Genomic DNA, 18,377 nt, shown 5'->3' on the forward strand with positions numbered 1-18,377 from the left:
ATATGTATGTGGTTTTAAGTATGTAACTTCCATTGATCATAGCTTTCGCTGTGCGCTTGTTTTCAAATTCATCTTATCATAACACAACTACAGGTGCAGTAGCTTGATATAGTAAACACAATATATTAATATTCTTATTGGTTAAGGTATGAATGACACCCACATCAAGAAACATATTTGTGTTATCATAAGATCTGATCGTTCTTACGTCACAGATGCACGCAGCGCTCTCAGAATCGAGCTGGTCTTTGTATAGCCTTCGCTATGTGTACTTGAGTGGGATTGTCATTCTCCGAAAAAATAACAGGAAGCCGCGCTTTATATATTTCTGATTCGTTCATACCGGAAACTTCCGATTGGTTAGTTTATATCAAGTCTCAGTTTCGCTTGACTTAACACGGGCATTGGAAGACTCGTCGATGTATATTTCCATCAGTAGTTATCTCCCTTACTTATGCGCACTCAATGACACGGGAAGAAGGTAATGACTTAGGTTGGGCGAGCATCGTATCCGGGATTACATCTCTTCTATAAAAATCAACTCTTCGGTGGGGTTTGTCACACAGTGGAACAGACGAAACAGAACGAACACAAGGTAGGAACATGTAGAGAATAAGGGGGCGTGTCGTACCTATAGTGAGAGTTTATTGTTTATAACAGGCGAATGTTTCGTTCAGCCAAAGTGGTGGAAATGCTTGAGGTTCGATTGCGTGATAATAACAAGAGGCGTCTTTAACATAACAAACAATCCAAGAAGCGTTATTTCAATATTTGAATCTATTTAATTTTACATCTGACCGAAATCAATAGGGAGCCATACAAGTACACATGAATTATTAACAGAGCTTGTGTTGCTATTCGAAACACGTTTTCCGACCTGTACTCGTCATTTGTTTACTAATGTATAGCGTTCATTCCCTCAAGGGCAACGGAGGCTGGTTATATTTATAATTATACACATCTAGCCAGCAGGTACCATGTGGCAAGGTCAACCGAGCATGGCTGTTTGACAGGAGACGCATACCTTCACAGCCTGTAAACATCCACTCACACGCCTACCACCTTGAACCGCGTTTTCTTTGTTCTTTCAGTCATGGCAGGGAACTGTTCAACCTCGAGACTGTGGGTAAGTTACACATGTACAATTGAGCCGTGAAGATGTGATTACCTGTTGACGCTGGTCGCACACTCAGTGGGGACATCGTCGACTCTCGAGTCTATCTGTTGAATGGTATTGCGTTCACGATGCGCGTTGCAACAAGGGATACGGGTTTTAGCAGGGAGTTTAAGTTTTATATATTCCCTGAGTCACGTAGGTTATTATTACCATGTCCAGCAGAACAGGGTCATGTGTGGGTCAGTTGTCTGTCATTGGCATTGTGGGATACTGCAAGACAAGTATCCACAGACAAACTCAAACATAAAAGAATGCTGACTTACCAGTCTCATTATCTTCTTCATTAAGTTTTGTTTGTTTGTTTTTAAACGCATTCAGTAATATTCCAGCTATATGACGGCGGTTTGTAAATAATCGAGTCTGGTCTAGACAATCCAGTGATTGACATCATGAGCATCGATTTAGGCAATTGGGATACGATGACATGCATTAACCAAGTCAGCGAGCCTGACCACCCGTTCCCGCAAGTCTCCTCTTAAGACAAGCATAGTCGCCTTTTACGGCATGCATGGGTTGCTGATGACCGTTTCTACCCCGGATCTTCACGAGTCTCTTCATTAAGTAGTTCTTGTATATCACAAATTTAAGCCTCGTGGACCCACTGATTGCCAACAGATATCCCAACCTGTTTCACCCCCGTGTTGCTGCTTACAGCGAGACAATAAGATGCAATCACCATGAAACATACACTGCTGAATGCACATTCAACTCTAGGGCATGTTGGGAGTTCATTGGCCTAATGGAAATTATTGGGCTTATTGTGACAAGGTCCTTACACGATATGCGTGGTTGAATGGAACAGTGTATAGCTTGATTGTGAAGCAGAAATTATTTTCCTAATAGCGCTTTAACACATACAATTGCTTTGAATATCAAATCCCCGCCCCTTATTTGATGCAAGGGGCATGTTGTTAGTGTTCAGTGGGGCAGTTAGAGAAGGGATGTCAATATTTGTTTGCTTGTTTGTTGTTTAACGCCGCACTCAGCAATATTCCAGCTATATGACGGCGGTCTGTAAATAATCGAATCTGGTCCAGACAATCCAGTGATTGACATCTTGAGCATCGATATACGCAATTGTGATACGATGACATGCATCAACCAAGTCATCGAGCCTAACCACCCGATCCCGTAAGTCGCCTCTTACAACAAGCATAATCGCCTTTTACGACAAGCATGGGTTGCTGAAGACCTATTCTACCCCGGGTCTTCACGGGTGTCTTCATTAAGTAGTTAGACGTTGACAACTTTGATGAAACCTACGAACACGGGAATGAGTGAAAATACAATAATCATGGACGAATAAACAAGGTCGAATCTGGAATTCGAACTCGCGATCATCGGATTCTGGCACGAGTAAGGGAGGCAACCCCGTAGAGTGTACTCCGGTGCCTTAGACACTATGCCACCCATGCACTCAACATACGAATTACAAAAGCGCTGTTAGCATTTCCTAGACCGAAACTCTGTCGGTGCCACCAGCGATGGTAACTCTGAGGCTTGTTCACATTATTCCAGTGAGTCCACGCGTGGACATGTCCGTCAAGAGATGACATTTTGTCCAAAAGTGGCACCATAATCACTGCGTGTATCATTGAAACATTTAAAACCAAAATTGTATGCGTAGTATGTACGCGGTTGACACAATAAAATGACTTTCTTCGGACCATTCTTGACAATTCGTGCAATTCCGGAAGCGAGTGGCGACAACTTTCCGCGGACATCGAAACTGTGACCCTGCTCTGACTTTGAACCTTCCCGTACATCCATTTGTTCTGTCGATATCTCCTAGTTGTGTCCGGAAACAAGAACAATCCACAATGGTAGCCAAGCTCTTTCCCAGCGCGTGACACAATCGTCAACCTCCCGGTATCGGACAAGTGTGCAACCGGCCATCAGAAGGATCTTGCAAATTTTCATTATTTATGTTTTAGTGTCTTTGGGAATGCCATTCTGGTGAATTAGGAAAAAAAATACGACTGACGTACTATTTCCCTGAGAATTTACGTTTGTTTGTTTAATCAGACCAGAATGCAGACAGACAGAAAAAGTACCATATTCCCTCTTGCTTTCTCACTGTACCAATTATATGATATTTGAAGTGAAATAGAAATTCAAATTGACAAGCAGAAATAAATAATTAAGCTGGGGAAAAAGTATTCGCCGTCGCGACAGTCATCACTTATTTGTAAACAGCGGTCAGGGGATTGTGATCTCAATTCATGCGTGGTTGTTGGCTGCTGGGGAGAGCGTACTCGGCGTCGCGACAGGCGATTGCGATTTCAACTTGCTGTGACTATCGCTGTGAGGAGCTTTAGTAATTACACGAACCCTCTTAATCCGGAAACCCCGCTATGCAGACTATTACCAGGTTCAGTTTCATCTAAGTACTCAAAACCACGCAGGGTGGTACAAAAATGAGGTTAGGTGAAATGGGGTTTAACGTCGCGTCCAAGACTATTGCACTTATATAGCGACGTGCATGCACGTGTGTGTGTGGCTGCTTGTACTAGTCCGGACTGATGCCGTTTTATAGAGCTAGCACACTGAGATACCATGCCGCAGTTTAACATGAATACCCCACTCAGACACAGTATACTGACTCCGAGACGACAAGGCAGACAGGGTAACAACAAGTACCATCTTTTGGTATGACGCGGTCGGGGATCGAACCCCGGACCTTCTGCTCTCCGGGCGGACGCTCTACCACGAGACCACGGAGGCGGTCGGTACAAGAATGAAAGAGGCAACCTGCTATTGAAATAATAAATCCGTGAAATTTTTGAGTTTTTATGTTTGTCAAACTGTCAATATATGTGAGGCAAGTTCAGGCAACCCTTTGTTAGATCATAATACCGTGAAGTTTTTGAGTTGTTATGTCTGTCAAATGGTCAATATATATGAGGCAACCCTTTGTTAGATCATAAGACCGGTAAGTTTTTTAGTTTTTTATATGAAGTCATTCAGGTCATTGTATAAATATTTTTTCTTTCAATGACATGTGACTAATATTGTAAAGGTTTTCCTTGCAGGTTGTTGTTGCTATTGCATTCTGTATAACAACTGTATCATTGGCGTGCTACCTCATTTGGAAGGAGGTCGGGTGAGTTCGTGTTTTATGATCATTTGATAATATTCCAGGAAGCATGAGTAAGGAGTACACTAGCCTAACATAACAGACCGCCTCCGTGGTCTAATGGTAGAGCGTCCGCCCGAAGAGCAGAAGGTCCGGGGTTCGATCCCCAGCCGCGTCATACAAAAAGACGTTAAAAGATTGTACTTGTTGTTACCCTGTCTGGCGCTCGGCATTAAGGGGCTAAAACAAGGACTGGTCGGCTCGGAGTCAGTATACTGTGTCTGAGTGTGGCATCAGTCCGGACTAGTACAATCAGCCACACACACATACACGTGCATGCACGTCGCTATATAAGTGCAATAATCTTGGACGCGACGTTAAACCCCATTTCACCTCACCTTATAAACATAACAGCCTTAATATAAGGCACTGTCACGTGTAAGGACGCCCGTTCGTGTATGGTGTTGACATTTTCTGTTCAGAGTAGACACAGTAGACTTGCCGAGTAAATGCAACTTTACACCCGCGAAGATCCGGGTAAAAATCGGTCTTCAGCAGACCATGCTTGCCACAAAAGGCGTACTTTGTCCAGGGCTTGTCATGATCGGGTTGTCAGGCTCGCTGACTTGGCTGATGCTTGTCATCGTATCCCAATCGCGTGGATCGATGCTCATGATGTCAATCACTGGATTGTCTGGTCAAGACTCGATTATTTACAGACCACCGTCATATAACTAGAATATGCTGAATGCGGCGTAAAACAAACAAACAAACTCATTAATCCCGACGATTACCCTAGGAACGGCATTGCCCAGATTAACACCGTTTCACTTTATATCAAACAAATATTCGCAATTTATTGTCATATGAATGGAATATTGCTGAATGCGGCGTTAAACTGCAAACAAACAAACAATGATACAGCTTTATGTATGCTAGGGATGGGAACTTAACTAATTCACTTGAGATACGTCATTTGTAATTGAGTCATCAGTTCTGCTTAACGTGGAAGGAGGCATTGGGTCTGGTCGGAAAAGCATTCACACGTCACTGCGATGACAGGTTCGATTCCCAATATGGGTACACTGTGTGAAGCTCTTTTCTGGTTTTCCCTCGCAGTGATGATTCTAGAATATTGTTATGATGTTGGAATATTGATAAAAACGCCCATACACACGCTTTTGTCCATCGATGCTGCATTTAGCCTCGTCAAGCTGGTAGCGATGTGTACAGTTTTCTCCAAATCCATTTTATTGTGGGTCTAACTGTGGCCAATTTCTTGTATCCAGGTCAAGGAAAAGTATTGAAGAACGTATTGTTGAGCGGTACCCAACCCTGTTTGTTACGGAAGTGCAGCAGTTGCGCCTGTTCAACTTAACCGGACAGTACACGCCAGTCAAGAGCAAGGTACTCGGGAAAAGCAACTGCACTGTCAGGTGTGCCGCAAAAAATGGCAGTTTTCCTGCGCGTCAGATATCGGGTCCTGTTCTCAACCACGCATGTTGTCAATCGTAAGTATCATATGTATCGTTTTTTTATCAGCACCCTGTGTTATTATCAGGACACTGTTATTATAAGGACACTGTTATTATCAGGTACACTGTTATTATCAGGACACTGTTATTATCAGGACACTGTTATTATCAGGTACCGTGTTATTATCAGGACACCGTGTTATTATCAGGACACTGTCATTATAAGGTACTGTGTTATTATCAGGACACTGTGTTATTATCAGGTACTGTGTTATTATCAGGACACTGTTATTATCAGGTACTGTATTATTATCAGGACGCTGTTATTATCAGGTACTGTGTTATTATTGGGACACTGTGTTATTATCAGGTACTGTGTTATTATCGGGACACTGTGTTATTATAATGCTGTTTAATGACGTCTGAACATGAGTGCCGAATACATGTTCGTGGGTTCCCAGCAAATGACGTGACCGACCCTAAACTAACCTGTATTAACTGTACATTCCCCAGGGAGCTTAGAATGCAGTTTGAGTGAGTGAGTGACTGAGTATGGTTTTACGCCGCTTTTAGCAATATTCCAGCAATATCACGGCGGGGGATACCAGAAATGGGCTTCACACATTGTACCCATGTCGGGAATCGAACCCGGGTCTTCGGCGTGACGAGCGAACGCTTTAACCACTAGGCTACCCGACCGCCCCTAATGCAGTTTGAATGTAGACGGATACGTTGACCGGGGTACAAAACTAATGCTCCCTGCATTGAACCATCTCCGTCGTGTGGAGGCCTGTTGTTTATACGCCTTTTTTAAGCTGCATATTATAACAAAAATACACCCCAACCCCCACCCCAAGTGCCCCTGAAACTGACTATGTTGACAAACGTTATTTCTGAATAGTTTCCCCTTCTTACACGGCGATCCCGGTTCGCCCGGATAATGTTTCTGGGTTCGTCAGCACCATACCCGTGCTCGTTGATCTCACCGAAGTGGTAAACGACTGAGACCTGCATCACTTCGGGCTTTCCTCCCACATTAAGCTGACACGCCGCGCTATAACTGTTAAATGCGGCGTTAAACTCAACTCACTCACTCACTCTTACACGGCGTGTTCAAAATCTTGGTGAAAAGCATTTTCACATTGAAACAACGATATTGATGTGTTCTATTGACATGTTGTGTTACAGACAGGCGTTCTTCAGAGACGAAGCGACAATGACCTCTGTGACGGGCGTTTTGAAGACGATAGCCCAGTTTGGCAACAGGAAACAGTTCTTCAAGTTCGAGCAGTGCAGGTAAAACACCTATTACTATTAATGCTTTTGTGCTTACGTTATGGACCGCTGTCCGCCGTCCGTACCGCAAAAAACCCAGTTCAATATACATGATTAAACTTCGTATTAACAAGGGTTTTAAGAAAAGAAAAAACATTTTAGAACTGCCACCGCGCCAAGTCCCGTTATGTACCATGTGGTGAGGTGAGGTGAAATGGGGTTTAACGTCGCGTCCAAAATTATTGCACTTATATAGCGACGTGCATGCACGTGTGTGTGTGTGTGTGTGTGTGTGTGTGTGTGTGTGGCTGCTTGTACTAGCCCGGGCTGATGCCGATTTATAGTGCTAGCACACTGAGATACCATGCCGCAGTTAAACATCAATACCCCACTCAGACACAGTATACTGACTCCAAGCCGACCAGTCCCTGTTTTAGCCCCTTAATGGCGAGCGCCAGACAGGGTAACAACAAGTACCATCTTTTAACGTCTTTTGGTATGACGCGGTCGGGGATCGAACCCCGGGCTCTACCACTAGATCACGGAGACGGTCCTTAGGTACCATGTATGTCACGGTGCACACCTTCCCATGTCCGAAGGAACTGATTGTTTTGATTCTATCTTTTTCAGTCATGTTTCCAATTATAACTACGGCGTGTGTTCCCAAAATGTGGAATATACGACGGCAGTCACGGTGAACGAAGACGAGGATGAAGACGACGACGACAGATACCAAATCGAGTGGGTCAGGTTGCCCGGATCCTGCAAGTGTCTCAACACGTAGGGTCTCCGGGAGAACATCCACGGAGAACCAGAAGAACAAATCAATTACTTGTATTAAATCATGACGTGTTTATATTTTTATCTCCCGTGTATATTTATTCTTAAAGAATCTTTATATGTGTTCTGTGTTAAAATGTACTGTTACTTCTTTGTTTACTGTCTCAGTCTATTGGCACAAACAATTCATTTTTTCATCTTTTTACACGTGAAGTTTACAACATATACTGTTTTTTTCCATTGGACGAGAGGCGGCCGGTCATATCATAGCAAAATTGACGACATTTTGACGTTCAAAACGTTTATCACAAGACTTTTCTTGAAATGACGTAAATATTGGCGTACTACATCCTTTGGAACTCCCAAGCACGAATAAATACAGATGCGATGTTTCTCATCCCTTAATGCCGAACTAATCGTTTTAGCCTTGATTGGGAAAAGTCTGCGAGTTCGACTGCTTTCCCTTGCACCAAGACTAGTATCCTGGCTGCGACCAATCCCAGTTAACAAAACTCGACCCGTACCTAAGCTGACAGTGAGAGTTAACACCACTCTGTGAATTTACTCCTTACATATTTGTCACATCTTTATAGACAGCTGATGATCGAACAAAAGATCAATTATGACAAACACGTGTAATCGACACAGGTTCATCAACAACTTCTGAAATCTCTCCCGTCACGTTAATCGCGTCAGCCATTTTGGCGTCTTATACGTTAATGTGAATGAATTTCGACGCACGGTCACCATGTCTGACTCACTTAACAGACCGTTCTCATTCAAGTATATTATTTGAACTTTTTTTTTGTAAGTAAACTGATTTTTTTTTACTGTGGAACCATTTCAGTATACACACGCTCGTGTCGACTCTCCTTTTGAGGAACTATTTTATTCCGCGATACAGATGTTGTATGGCTGTCAATGTTAGTACATGTGGTCACACCTACTAAATGAAATTAGGTATGCATTCTTAGGGGTATTATACAGTGATTTATTAGAACTGACATTCACTTTGACGACTGAGTGCTCCTGGCGAGGTACAGTGAGTACGGAGTGAGTTTTTTTCACGCCGCTTCGAACAGTATTCCAGTTATATCACGGCGTATCACTTTGATGTGGGAGGAAAGACCGAAGTGACGCACTTTGGTTAAACCCACAAGCACGGGTATGTTGCTGACAAACCTAGAAACATACCGGGATTCGAGCCTACAAGACTGCACATAGATTTGCGGGGTCTTAGTCAACTGGGCCACCGTACCCCCAGGAGAGGTACATGGCTTCTCGGGTTTATGAATGCTTACCATGTATATAGTTGTATATTTTTTGTTGTTGTCAAGTATTAAAATATAAACTGTTATTATATTTGTTTGTTTGTTTTTTAACGTCGCACTCAGTAGTATTCTATCTATATGACGGCAATCTGTTAAAAATCGAGTCTGGTCCAGACAATCCAGTGATTGACATCATGATCATCGATCTACGCAAATGCGATACGATGACATGCATCAACCAAATCAGCGAGCCTGACCATCGGATCCCGTTAGTCGCCTGTTACTGTGAGGTAAAATGGGGTTTAACGTCGCGTCCAAGATTATTGCACTTATATAGCGACGTGCATGTACGTGTGTGTGTGTTTGTGTGGCTGTTTGTACTAGGCCGGACTGATGCCGATTTATAGTGCTAGCTCACTGAGATACCATGCCGCAGTTTAACATGAATACCCCACTCAGACACAGTATACTGACTCCGAGCCGACCAGTCCTCGTGGACACTTGGTTAGAGCGAGGTCAGTGATTTACTCTCCCTCTGGTGGCAACCTCTCACGTCCGGGTACCCTGAGTCGGCTGTGAAAAGCATTGAATTCTTGAGACCAATGCTGTCCCGGAGTCAGTTTGGGGGTCCTTTCTGAGACGACAGTCCACCGAGATATGGAGTCATTCACGGTGCAGTTTCGGGTTGGATTGGGCGGAGTCGAGACGAATGGCGTAAACGTGCGACTGCCACAGCATATTAAAAACAAAATGGTGATAAAACATATACACAAAGAAAAAAGTTAAGCACACCCCTATTTCTGAACCATGACAAATCGCAAAAATCATGGCATGGGATGACTGACCACAGGAGCTGGGCAATACCAATGTTATCGGATAGAACAAACATTTGACAACAAATAAAGAAGATATTGGTGAGTTGTGATTGGAATTTACTGACAAAAACATCATGGTAACACAGGTACTGTTTTTGACCTTAGCCAATACCTGAAAAAAGTATCGAGCTGCAGGCTTAAGTAAAAGAGTTACGTTTGATGTTTCAGTGAAAATGTTCCTTAAAGTCTCTACTTGACATTTCACGTGAAACAGATCAGTAGCTGGTATAACCGCCACGTGTCCGGATGACGCATTCCACCCTACGTCTCATGCCTCCAGTCAGACGTTGTATCTGTTGATGGGTCAACAACCACTTCTGATGCAATGCTGCTTCCAATTGGCGTAAATCTTGTACAGGAGGATCTCGTGCCTGTAGGCGACGCCCCAGAATATCCCAAACATGTTGAAAGGGGTTCAAATCTGGGCTCATTGCTGGCTAGGGTAGAGTCTTTATTGCATTGGCCTTCATGTAATCCACGACTGCATGCGAACGATGAGGCCTGGCATTGTAATCCATGTACTGAAGTCGAGTAGCAAGAGGGTGGTTGTCAAAATGAGGAACGACGACTGGCCTCAAAACGTACCCGATGTACTGAGCCCCTGTTAACTTGCCTCTTATGGTGACCAAATCCAACCTGCAATCATGAGAGATACATCCCCAAACCATTACCGAGGCCCCGCCGTATGCAACAGTATACCAAAAGACCTTAAAAGATGGTACTTGTTGTTACCCTGTCTGGTGCTCGGCATTAAGAGGCTAAAACAAGGACTGGTTGGCTCGGAGTCAGTATACTGCATGTTCCCGCGGCAAGAGAGTTAACTGACTTTAAAAGTCCAGTTTCCACCCTTGCCGAACAAGGCTATTATGGAGTTACATTTTGGCTGGGCTAACGAGTCTATGCATCGAAATCCGGTTCGTAAACTATCATGCAGATTTCGGTCGATTGCAGGATTTGCAAAGCATGTGCACTGCCAACTCGTTGTCAGCAGATATTTTCCAAATCTTTTCATGTTTGGTATCAAGGTGCTCTCGTGATTTGATGCATTTCGCGATGTGAGACCCGTTTTATCACAGTATAGATCTTTCTTATCGATCAGATCGTCCTGACTTGGCGCCACCATTTTATGTGAAGCAAACACAAGTGATACGAGAAGTGGAATCTGATTAGTCCATAGGAGAGGCTTAGAAGGGACATAACTGGTAACATCCAGTGGTGGCGCTACGATCTAGCCCAGTAATTCCAGCCTAGTTCGGCAAGGGTGGAAACTGGACTTTTAAAGTCAGTTAACTCTCTTGCCTCGGGAAGATGGTATACTGTGTCTGAAGGTGGTATTCATGTTAAACTGTGGCATGGTACCTCAGTGAGCTGGCACTAAATCAGCAGCAGTCCTGACTACTACAAGCAGACACACACCAATATCTTTTATATATATTGTGCTTATTTATATAAGAGCAATAATCTTGGATGCGATGTTAAACCCCATTTCACCTCACCTCACCTCTTTGAGGTAGATTAGTAATAATGCAAATATGGAAATACAGGGAATTATACAATAGGAAACGCGTGCCTTGGATGTTGTTTGGCATCTGTTTAGGTCACATCCGGTATATATTTTAACCATTAAACTTATTCGTTTGTACCGAAGGTCATATTCAACACAGCTTATTTAGTGAACTCTTGTCAAAGTGTTGTTATCACATCTCCCAACAAACCTAAAGATGGTGTTGTCACATGTCAAATTGTGTGCATTGAACATTAGGTGAGGTGAGGTGAAATTGGGTTTAACGTCGCGTCCAAGATTATTGCACTTATATAAATAGGTGAGGTGAGGTGAAATTGGGTTTAACGTCGCGTCCAAGATTATTGCACTTATATAGCGACGTGCATGCATGTGTATGTGTGTGTGTGGCTGCTTGTACTAGTCCGGACTGATGCCGATTTATAGTGCTAGCTCACTGAGATACCATGCCGCAGTTTAACATGAATACCCCACTCAGACACAGTATACTGACTCCGAGCCGACCAGTCCTTGTTTTAGCCCCTTAATGCCGAGCGCCAGACAGGGTAACAACAAGTACAATCTTTTAACGTCTTTTTGTATGACGCGGCCCGGGATCGAACCCTGGACCTTCCGCTCTCCGGGCGGACGCTCTACCACAAGACCACGGAGGCGGTCTTGAACATTAGGCCTGTAATCATAATGACCTTGACACTTCATATTTTGCTGATAAACTCAACCAACTGAAGTATCGTGGAAAGTTCGGCAACCATATGACCAGCGACATATTAATTGTCGTCATGTCTTTATTCCAGACAATCTCAATCAATAAGAAAATATCCATTACAATGCCGTCTGGACCAATCTCTGGACACCATGTGTTTTTCATCCATCTGAGCGTTGTCTGTGAGACAACTCGGGTACATCAGTAACCGTGCCATTAGCCCCTATCTCTGGACACCATGATTTTCATCCATCTGAGCTTGTCTGTGAGACAACTCGGGTACATCAGTAACCGTGCCATCAGCCCCCATCTCTGGACGCCATGATTTTCATCCATCTGAACGTTGTCTGTGAGGCAACTCGGGTACATCAGCAACCATGCCATCAGCCGCTATCTCTGGACGCCATGTTTTTATCCATCAAGCCTTGTCTCAACAACTCGGGTATGTCAGTTACCGTGCTATCAGCCCCTATCTCTGGACGCCATGTTTTTATCCATCAAGCCTTGTCTCAACAACTCGGGTATGTCAGTAACCGTGCTATCAGCCCTGTCTCTGGACACAAGATGTTTTTATCCATCTGAGCGTTGTCTGTGAGACAACTAGGGTATATCAGTAACCGCGGCATCAGCCCCCATCTCTGGACGCCATGATTTTCATCTATCTGAGCGTTGTCTGAGACAACTCGGGTATATCAGTAACCGCGCCATCAGCCCCCATCTCTGGACGCCGTGATTTTCATCCATCTGAACGTTGTCTGTGAGACAACTCGGGTACATCAGCAACCGTGCCATCAGCCGCTATCTCTGGACGCTATGTTTTTCATCCATCTGAACATTGTCTGTGAGACAACTCGGGTATATCGGTAACCATGCCATCAGCCACTATCTCTGCACAAAGTAATGACCATCATATGTACAGTGTGGTTGCCTGGCAGAGTCGAGCCAGCAATGCCGGTACTGTCTGCCTCAAACAAGGGGAGTGGGACGTGTCTGCAACACATCTTCCATTTCATCAACAGGTGCTCAATGGACCGGTCCGCACTGTGAAAGGAAAATAGTACCAGTTCGTTATAACTATCACTGGATGCATCCTGTACACAAAGATTTGAGTTGATGTTTTTTGCTTGTTGTTTAAGGCCGCACTCAGTGATAGTTCAGTTATGTTATGGTGGTATGTAAATAATCGACAATGACAAAATAGGCTCAAATAGGTCTTCAGCAACCCATGCTTGTCACAAGAGGTGACCAATGGGATTGGGTGGTCAGACTCACTGACTTGGTTGACCCAAACTTTATGGATTGGTGATCACGATGTCAATCACTGGATTGTCTGGTCCAGACTCGATTATTTACAGACTGCAGTCATATAGCTGGAATGTTGCAGAGTGTGGTGTAAACAACAAACAAACAAAACTTAAAAAAACCCTGACCTTCTCTCCTGGTACGTTGTCCAGAACTCAGCTGTCGGCATCTTTTGGAGAAGGTAGGCAACAGTGACCAAGATGTCTTCGAAATCTGAAATATAGACAACCCCTGTAATGAGTGAGTGAGTGAGTGAGTGAGTGAGTGAGTGAGTGAGTGAGTGACAGTGTTTCAGTTACATCATGACATGTCAGCTTGATTGGGGAGAGTGAGTGAGTGAGTGAGTGAGTTTGCTTTTACACCCCTTTTAGCAATACACCAGCAATATCCTGGCAGGGGACACCAGAAATGGGCTTGACACATTGTACCCGTTTTGGGGATCGAACCTGGGTCTTCGGTTTGACAAGTGAACACTTTAACCGCTAGGCTACCCGACAGCACCCCTGATGTGGGGGAGAAGTGATACATTTTTACAACTTCATGAAACCCTCGAGGGGGGTTATGGTGTATCAAACCCAGAATCAGGGCGAATCTGGAAATGGAATCCACAGTAACAGGATCCTGACACACTTAAGAAACGCAACTTGGTACAGTGAATTCCAGAGTCTGCTCCTGTTGTGAACATTTTGACACATATTTTATCAGCATAAAAGAGACATGCTTTGGTACATCCTAAATGGACCAAATATGAATTAATCCTAAAGGGAGCTTACTCATGTGATGTGTTTGTCATTAAGTGTGACCTCTCGAATGTATTGTCCATCCTGGGGGGAAGTATGCAACAATACTACTACTGTTTTCAAAAACTGTCCACAAAATCTTTCATCATCAAACGGCCAGCACATCCTCTCAGGTACCTCAAGCTGGGTCCCTTAAGGGTGCCAGATATCTGGCACCGTTGGTTCGAATCCCAGGTTGCCCTGATTTTGTTTCTAGATTTGTCAGTACTATTCCAGTGAAAGTGGGTTTAACCAAGGTGGAAAACAACCTGTATTACTCAGGGTGTTCGTCCAATGTTTTCTTTTGTTTGTTGTTTAAGACTGCACTCAGCAATACTCCCACTATATGACGGTGATCTGTAAATTATCGAGTCTGGACCAGACAATCCAGTGACTGACATCATGACCACACATTGACCACACAATTGGGATACGATGACATGCATCAACCAAGTCAGCGAGCCTGACCACCCGATCCTGTTAGTCGCCTCTTACAACAAGCATAGTCGCCTTTTACAGGAAGCATGGGTTGTTGATGACCTATTCTACCCAGGGTCTTTATGAGTCTCAGGTATTCGTTTCTGATGTGACGTCACAATTTCAATGGGGCACTTTCTTTCGCTTATTGGTGCAATTTGATTAGACAGCTAGGCTACATTTGAAGTGATTTGGTTATTTGAATCGGGCTGACAAGGAATGACTGGGTCCAGGATATGGATCATAATAGAATGTAGATACAATTAACTGGATTGTCGAGTGAGTGTGAGTGAGTTGAATTTAACGCCGCTTTTAACAATATTCCAGTTATATCGCGGCGTGTCAGCTTAATGTGGGAGGAAAGCCCGAAGTGATGCAGGTCTCAGACGTTTACCACTTCGGTGAAACCCACGAGCACGGGTTTGGTGCTGACAAACCTAGAAACATAATCGGGGCGAACCGGGATTCGAACCCACAATCATAGGTTTCTGGCGTGCCCAAGGGACGCAACTCTGCACTGGATTGTCGAGGCTCCTACATGCCGAGCGATGGCTTTAACCACTGGGCTAAACCCCTCTCATCATTGGCGGATTACCTTTAGTGGAATAAAAGCAGTCAGAACCAAGTATGATGTCCTGAGGAGGAAGCTGCAGCAAAGCGGGTGAAAACTCCCCCCAAGTAAGGCCATGAATTGACACACCCCTCAGTCCGTTAGCTTCGCAACTCTTGCGGCAGTTGTCAAGGCAACGTGGGTAGTTGGCACTGTCACTGAGGGAGACAATTCCTCCACATTTGGCAGCAAGGATTCCTGGTAGAGCTGTCCCTGCACCGATCTGCCAAACAGGACATAAATCATTTTGACAAATGTTATACCTCGTGTAACGCATCAGTTTTAGCAGCTGAATTAGACATATTTGCCACAATGTTTTGTAGACGTTGTTTGACAGGGATCATAAAATCCACAATGTTTTGTAGACGTTGTTTGACAGGGATCATAAAATCTTTGACTCATGGAACAGTCATTGCTAAAATTATGAATCATGACCATTGTCACTTTAAAGGCAGCTATTCCAGAACGTATTCGATTACCCGAGCTCACTTCTCCGAGCATATGATTGAGCTGAACTGTATTCATGAACAAGTTTTATCATGGATGTCAGCTTCATGTTGTAGGAAAGTCTAAAGTGACCCAGGAAGTTACTTTTGGGAACAAAAGAACGCAAATCCTGGTCAGCAGATCCTGGCACAATAAGGGGCTATAACACACAACACAGCAAATAACAGTGCTTAAGACAACTGAGTATTACATACAGATATAGTAGGGAGGGAGGGCGGTTTTATGCAGCTTTTAGCAATATTCCAGCAATATAGCAGAGGAGAACACCAGAAATGGGCTTCACACATCGTACCCATATGGGTTATTGAAAAAGGCCCTTGGATGTGACAAGCAAACCTTTGAAAACTAGGATACCCGACATCCACATATACAGTAATACCTGCACACATGTAGTGGTGATATTAACAAGCTAGGAGACGTGTGAGTGAGTGAGCAAACTAACAACATTCCTCAGGGCCAGTCTGACTGGTATGACGTGGATTCCAGGCAGATTCGGCCCTGGCATCTCACGAATGTCCTACAAGGCAACTAAAATGTTGATTGGGTGGTTACAATTAATGGCTGACCTGGCTGGTTGTGTGTCATCTATATTCCTGTTATCAACCACTGGTTTGCATGGCAAGGAGATTATTTTGCGACCGCCGTGTAATACCTACAGATCTAATGGACTGGCACACAAAAAGGTTAGGTTTAACCAGATGGTGAGCTGTCATCTCATTATGCATTAACCATAGATTCAGATACCTTTCACGTGAGTGAGTACAGTTATTACACCGCTTTGAGCAATATTCCAGCAATATCATGGCATCTAGAACGTTACTACCGCAGTTTACCTCTAGGACATGCGGGATAGTGTGAGTGTGAGTGAGTATGGCTTAACGCCGCTTTTAGCAATATTCCGGCAATATCATGGCAGGGGACACCAGAAATGGGCTTCACACATTGTACCCATGTCGGGAAACAAACCCGGGTCTTTGGTGTGACTAGCAAATGCCTTAACCACAAAGCTACCTGCCCATTTCCTTTCACGATAATACTCATTGAACACAGGGCATCTAGAACGTTATCCCTGCAGCTTACCTCTAGCACATGTTTGTTTCTGATTTCTTCTCTGTGGAACCAGACATATTGGGCCAGAACAGGGGCACATGGCCACACGTACATCCCAAAGGCAGGGTCTATCACCTAAGGAATACACGACATCGAATTGCAGTAAATAAATAAGACATAATTGTATATATTTTTATGGTAGAACGTATATAGGCTTAATACCACAATAATGACCATAGATGGTAAACATAGTTTAGAGCATGGGAGGCAGTACCCAGACACAACAATCATCGCAATACAGCACACAGACTTTTGAAAAAAAAAATTTAATGTCAGATTTGAACGGCAAATTGCTGATACAAAGGGAGACAACTGTGGGAGTTTCAAAATTGACCAACAGGCAAAGAACGTCTTGCTCATCCTGAAGCTGGATACTTTTAGCTTGACGACAGCTTAGGTAGTACTCGGACACAGTCAGCTGTACCCGGACAGCAGTGAGGCAGAAGTCGGACATTTCATATGTTTCTTTTTAAAAAAAATTGCAATGGAATTAGAATGGAATGGCGACATTAAAACATTCACCTCAATATTAACATGTCGTATCATACATGACTGGGTATTATTTTGGCGCTAATTGGATCTGAAAAAGTGCGCCCGGTAAAGTGCACTACCCCAGAGTTATCTCTAGCAGACATATTAATGATCTGTGGGGAAAACGGATTACCGGTATGCTTGACTCTTAATTTTGGTTATCAGCAGATTACCTAATTAGCTTTCAGTAAATGTTTGGTGAGTGTCCGGCTACTAGGCTACCGTTGTCCGCTGCTCCGAGACTAATGCGAATTGAGGTGCGGGTAAATGGTGAGTCAGTGAGGTTTTACGCCGCTTTTAGCAATATTGCAGCAATATCACGGCGGGGGACACCAGAAATAGGCTTCACACATTGTACCCATGTCGGGAATCGAACCCGGGTCTTCGGCGTGACGAGCTAACGCTTTAACCACTAGGCTACCCGACCGCCCTCGAGGCGCGGGTAAAGGGAGATAACCATATAAGACAGGCCTACTGTAAAACACTCGAGCACTTCCAGAACATTTTTCCAAAATATGGGGTATACCTCTGGGATGAGAATTTCCATTGTATCCCCTTCATCAGAAAAGGTGAATGTTCGAGTGGATTCCATGGTGTCAGGCCACTCTGACGTGTGTAGGACACGGAAATAGAAGCTCCAAGCGCATGCCGGTTTCAGACACGGACTGTAAAATGCGGAAGATAAGGCGAAGTCAACGTAAATGATACTAAAATACTTGTCCTGCAACATGGATACGTGTGCTCTTTTTTGTCACTGTCGACACATTTTTTGAAATGCAAATCCAAAATACACAATAGCTCTTCCCATTTTGAATATAGAACGAATATGGCGAATAACAATGAAATGTCTGAGCGAGAGAGATAAAGTCATGGTCGGACCCGGATATTGAAAACGGAACTGAAAAAT

General features: G+C 43.9%; 2 protein-coding genes across 2 annotated transcripts; one reads left to right on the forward strand and one right to left on the reverse strand.

Moving 5' to 3' along the window:
- The first annotated feature begins 471 nt into the window (after positions 1 to 471).
- Positions 472 to 9,140, forward strand: LOC124131517. The gene is made up of 6 exons (XM_046494815.2): positions 472 to 595; positions 1,092 to 1,126; positions 4,210 to 4,280; positions 5,543 to 5,764; positions 6,917 to 7,024; positions 7,634 to 9,140. Exons 2-6 carry the CDS (start codon positions 1,094 to 1,096, stop codon positions 7,785 to 7,787), a joined length of 588 nt encoding a protein of 195 aa, XP_046350771.2. The 5' UTR covers positions 472 to 595; positions 1,092 to 1,093; the 3' UTR covers positions 7,788 to 9,140.
- A 3,078-nt stretch (positions 9,141 to 12,218) lies between these two features.
- LOC124131546 (probable methyltransferase-like protein 23) lies at positions 12,219 to 18,348 on the reverse strand. The gene is made up of 5 exons (XM_046494870.2): positions 17,997 to 18,348; positions 16,910 to 17,014; positions 15,308 to 15,545; positions 13,585 to 13,669; positions 12,219 to 13,195 (listed from the first exon to the last, which is right to left on the reverse strand). The coding sequence occupies exons 1-5, from the start codon at positions 18,198 to 18,200 to the stop codon at positions 13,030 to 13,032; spliced, it is 798 nt and encodes a 265-aa protein (XP_046350826.1). The 5' UTR covers positions 18,201 to 18,348; the 3' UTR covers positions 12,219 to 13,029.
- Between the last annotated feature and the right edge of the window lie 29 nt (positions 18,349 to 18,377).

This window comes from Haliotis rufescens, unplaced genomic scaffold, assembly GCF_023055435.1.
Source record: "Haliotis rufescens isolate VD_foot unplaced genomic scaffold, xgHalRufe1.0.p SCAF_20, whole genome shotgun sequence".
Lineage (NCBI taxonomy): Eukaryota > Metazoa > Mollusca > Gastropoda > Lepetellida > Haliotidae > Haliotis > Haliotis rufescens.

Coding starts and splice junctions, on each gene's coding strand:
- LOC124131546 (XM_046494870.2), bottom strand. CDS start 18,200: ATGTTGCAGGACAAGTATTTTAGTATCATTTACGTTGACTTCGCCTTA. Junction 17,015..17,996: donor TGGAAATTCTCATCCCAGAG/GTATACCCCATA, acceptor TGTATTCCTTAG/GTGATAGACCCTGCCTTTGG. Junction 13,196..13,584: donor ACAACGTACCAGGAGAGAAG/GTCAGGGTTTTT, acceptor TTCCTTTCACAG/TGCGGACCGGTCCATTGAGC.
- LOC124131517 (XM_046494815.2), top strand. CDS start 1,094: ATGGCAGGGAACTGTTCAACCTCGAGACTGTGG. Junction 4,281..5,542: donor CTCATTTGGAAGGAGGTCGG/GTGAGTTCGTGT, acceptor TCTTGTATCCAG/GTCAAGGAAAAGTATTGAAG. Junction 5,765..6,916: donor AACCACGCATGTTGTCAATC/GTAAGTATCATA, acceptor GTTGTGTTACAG/ACAGGCGTTCTTCAGAGACG.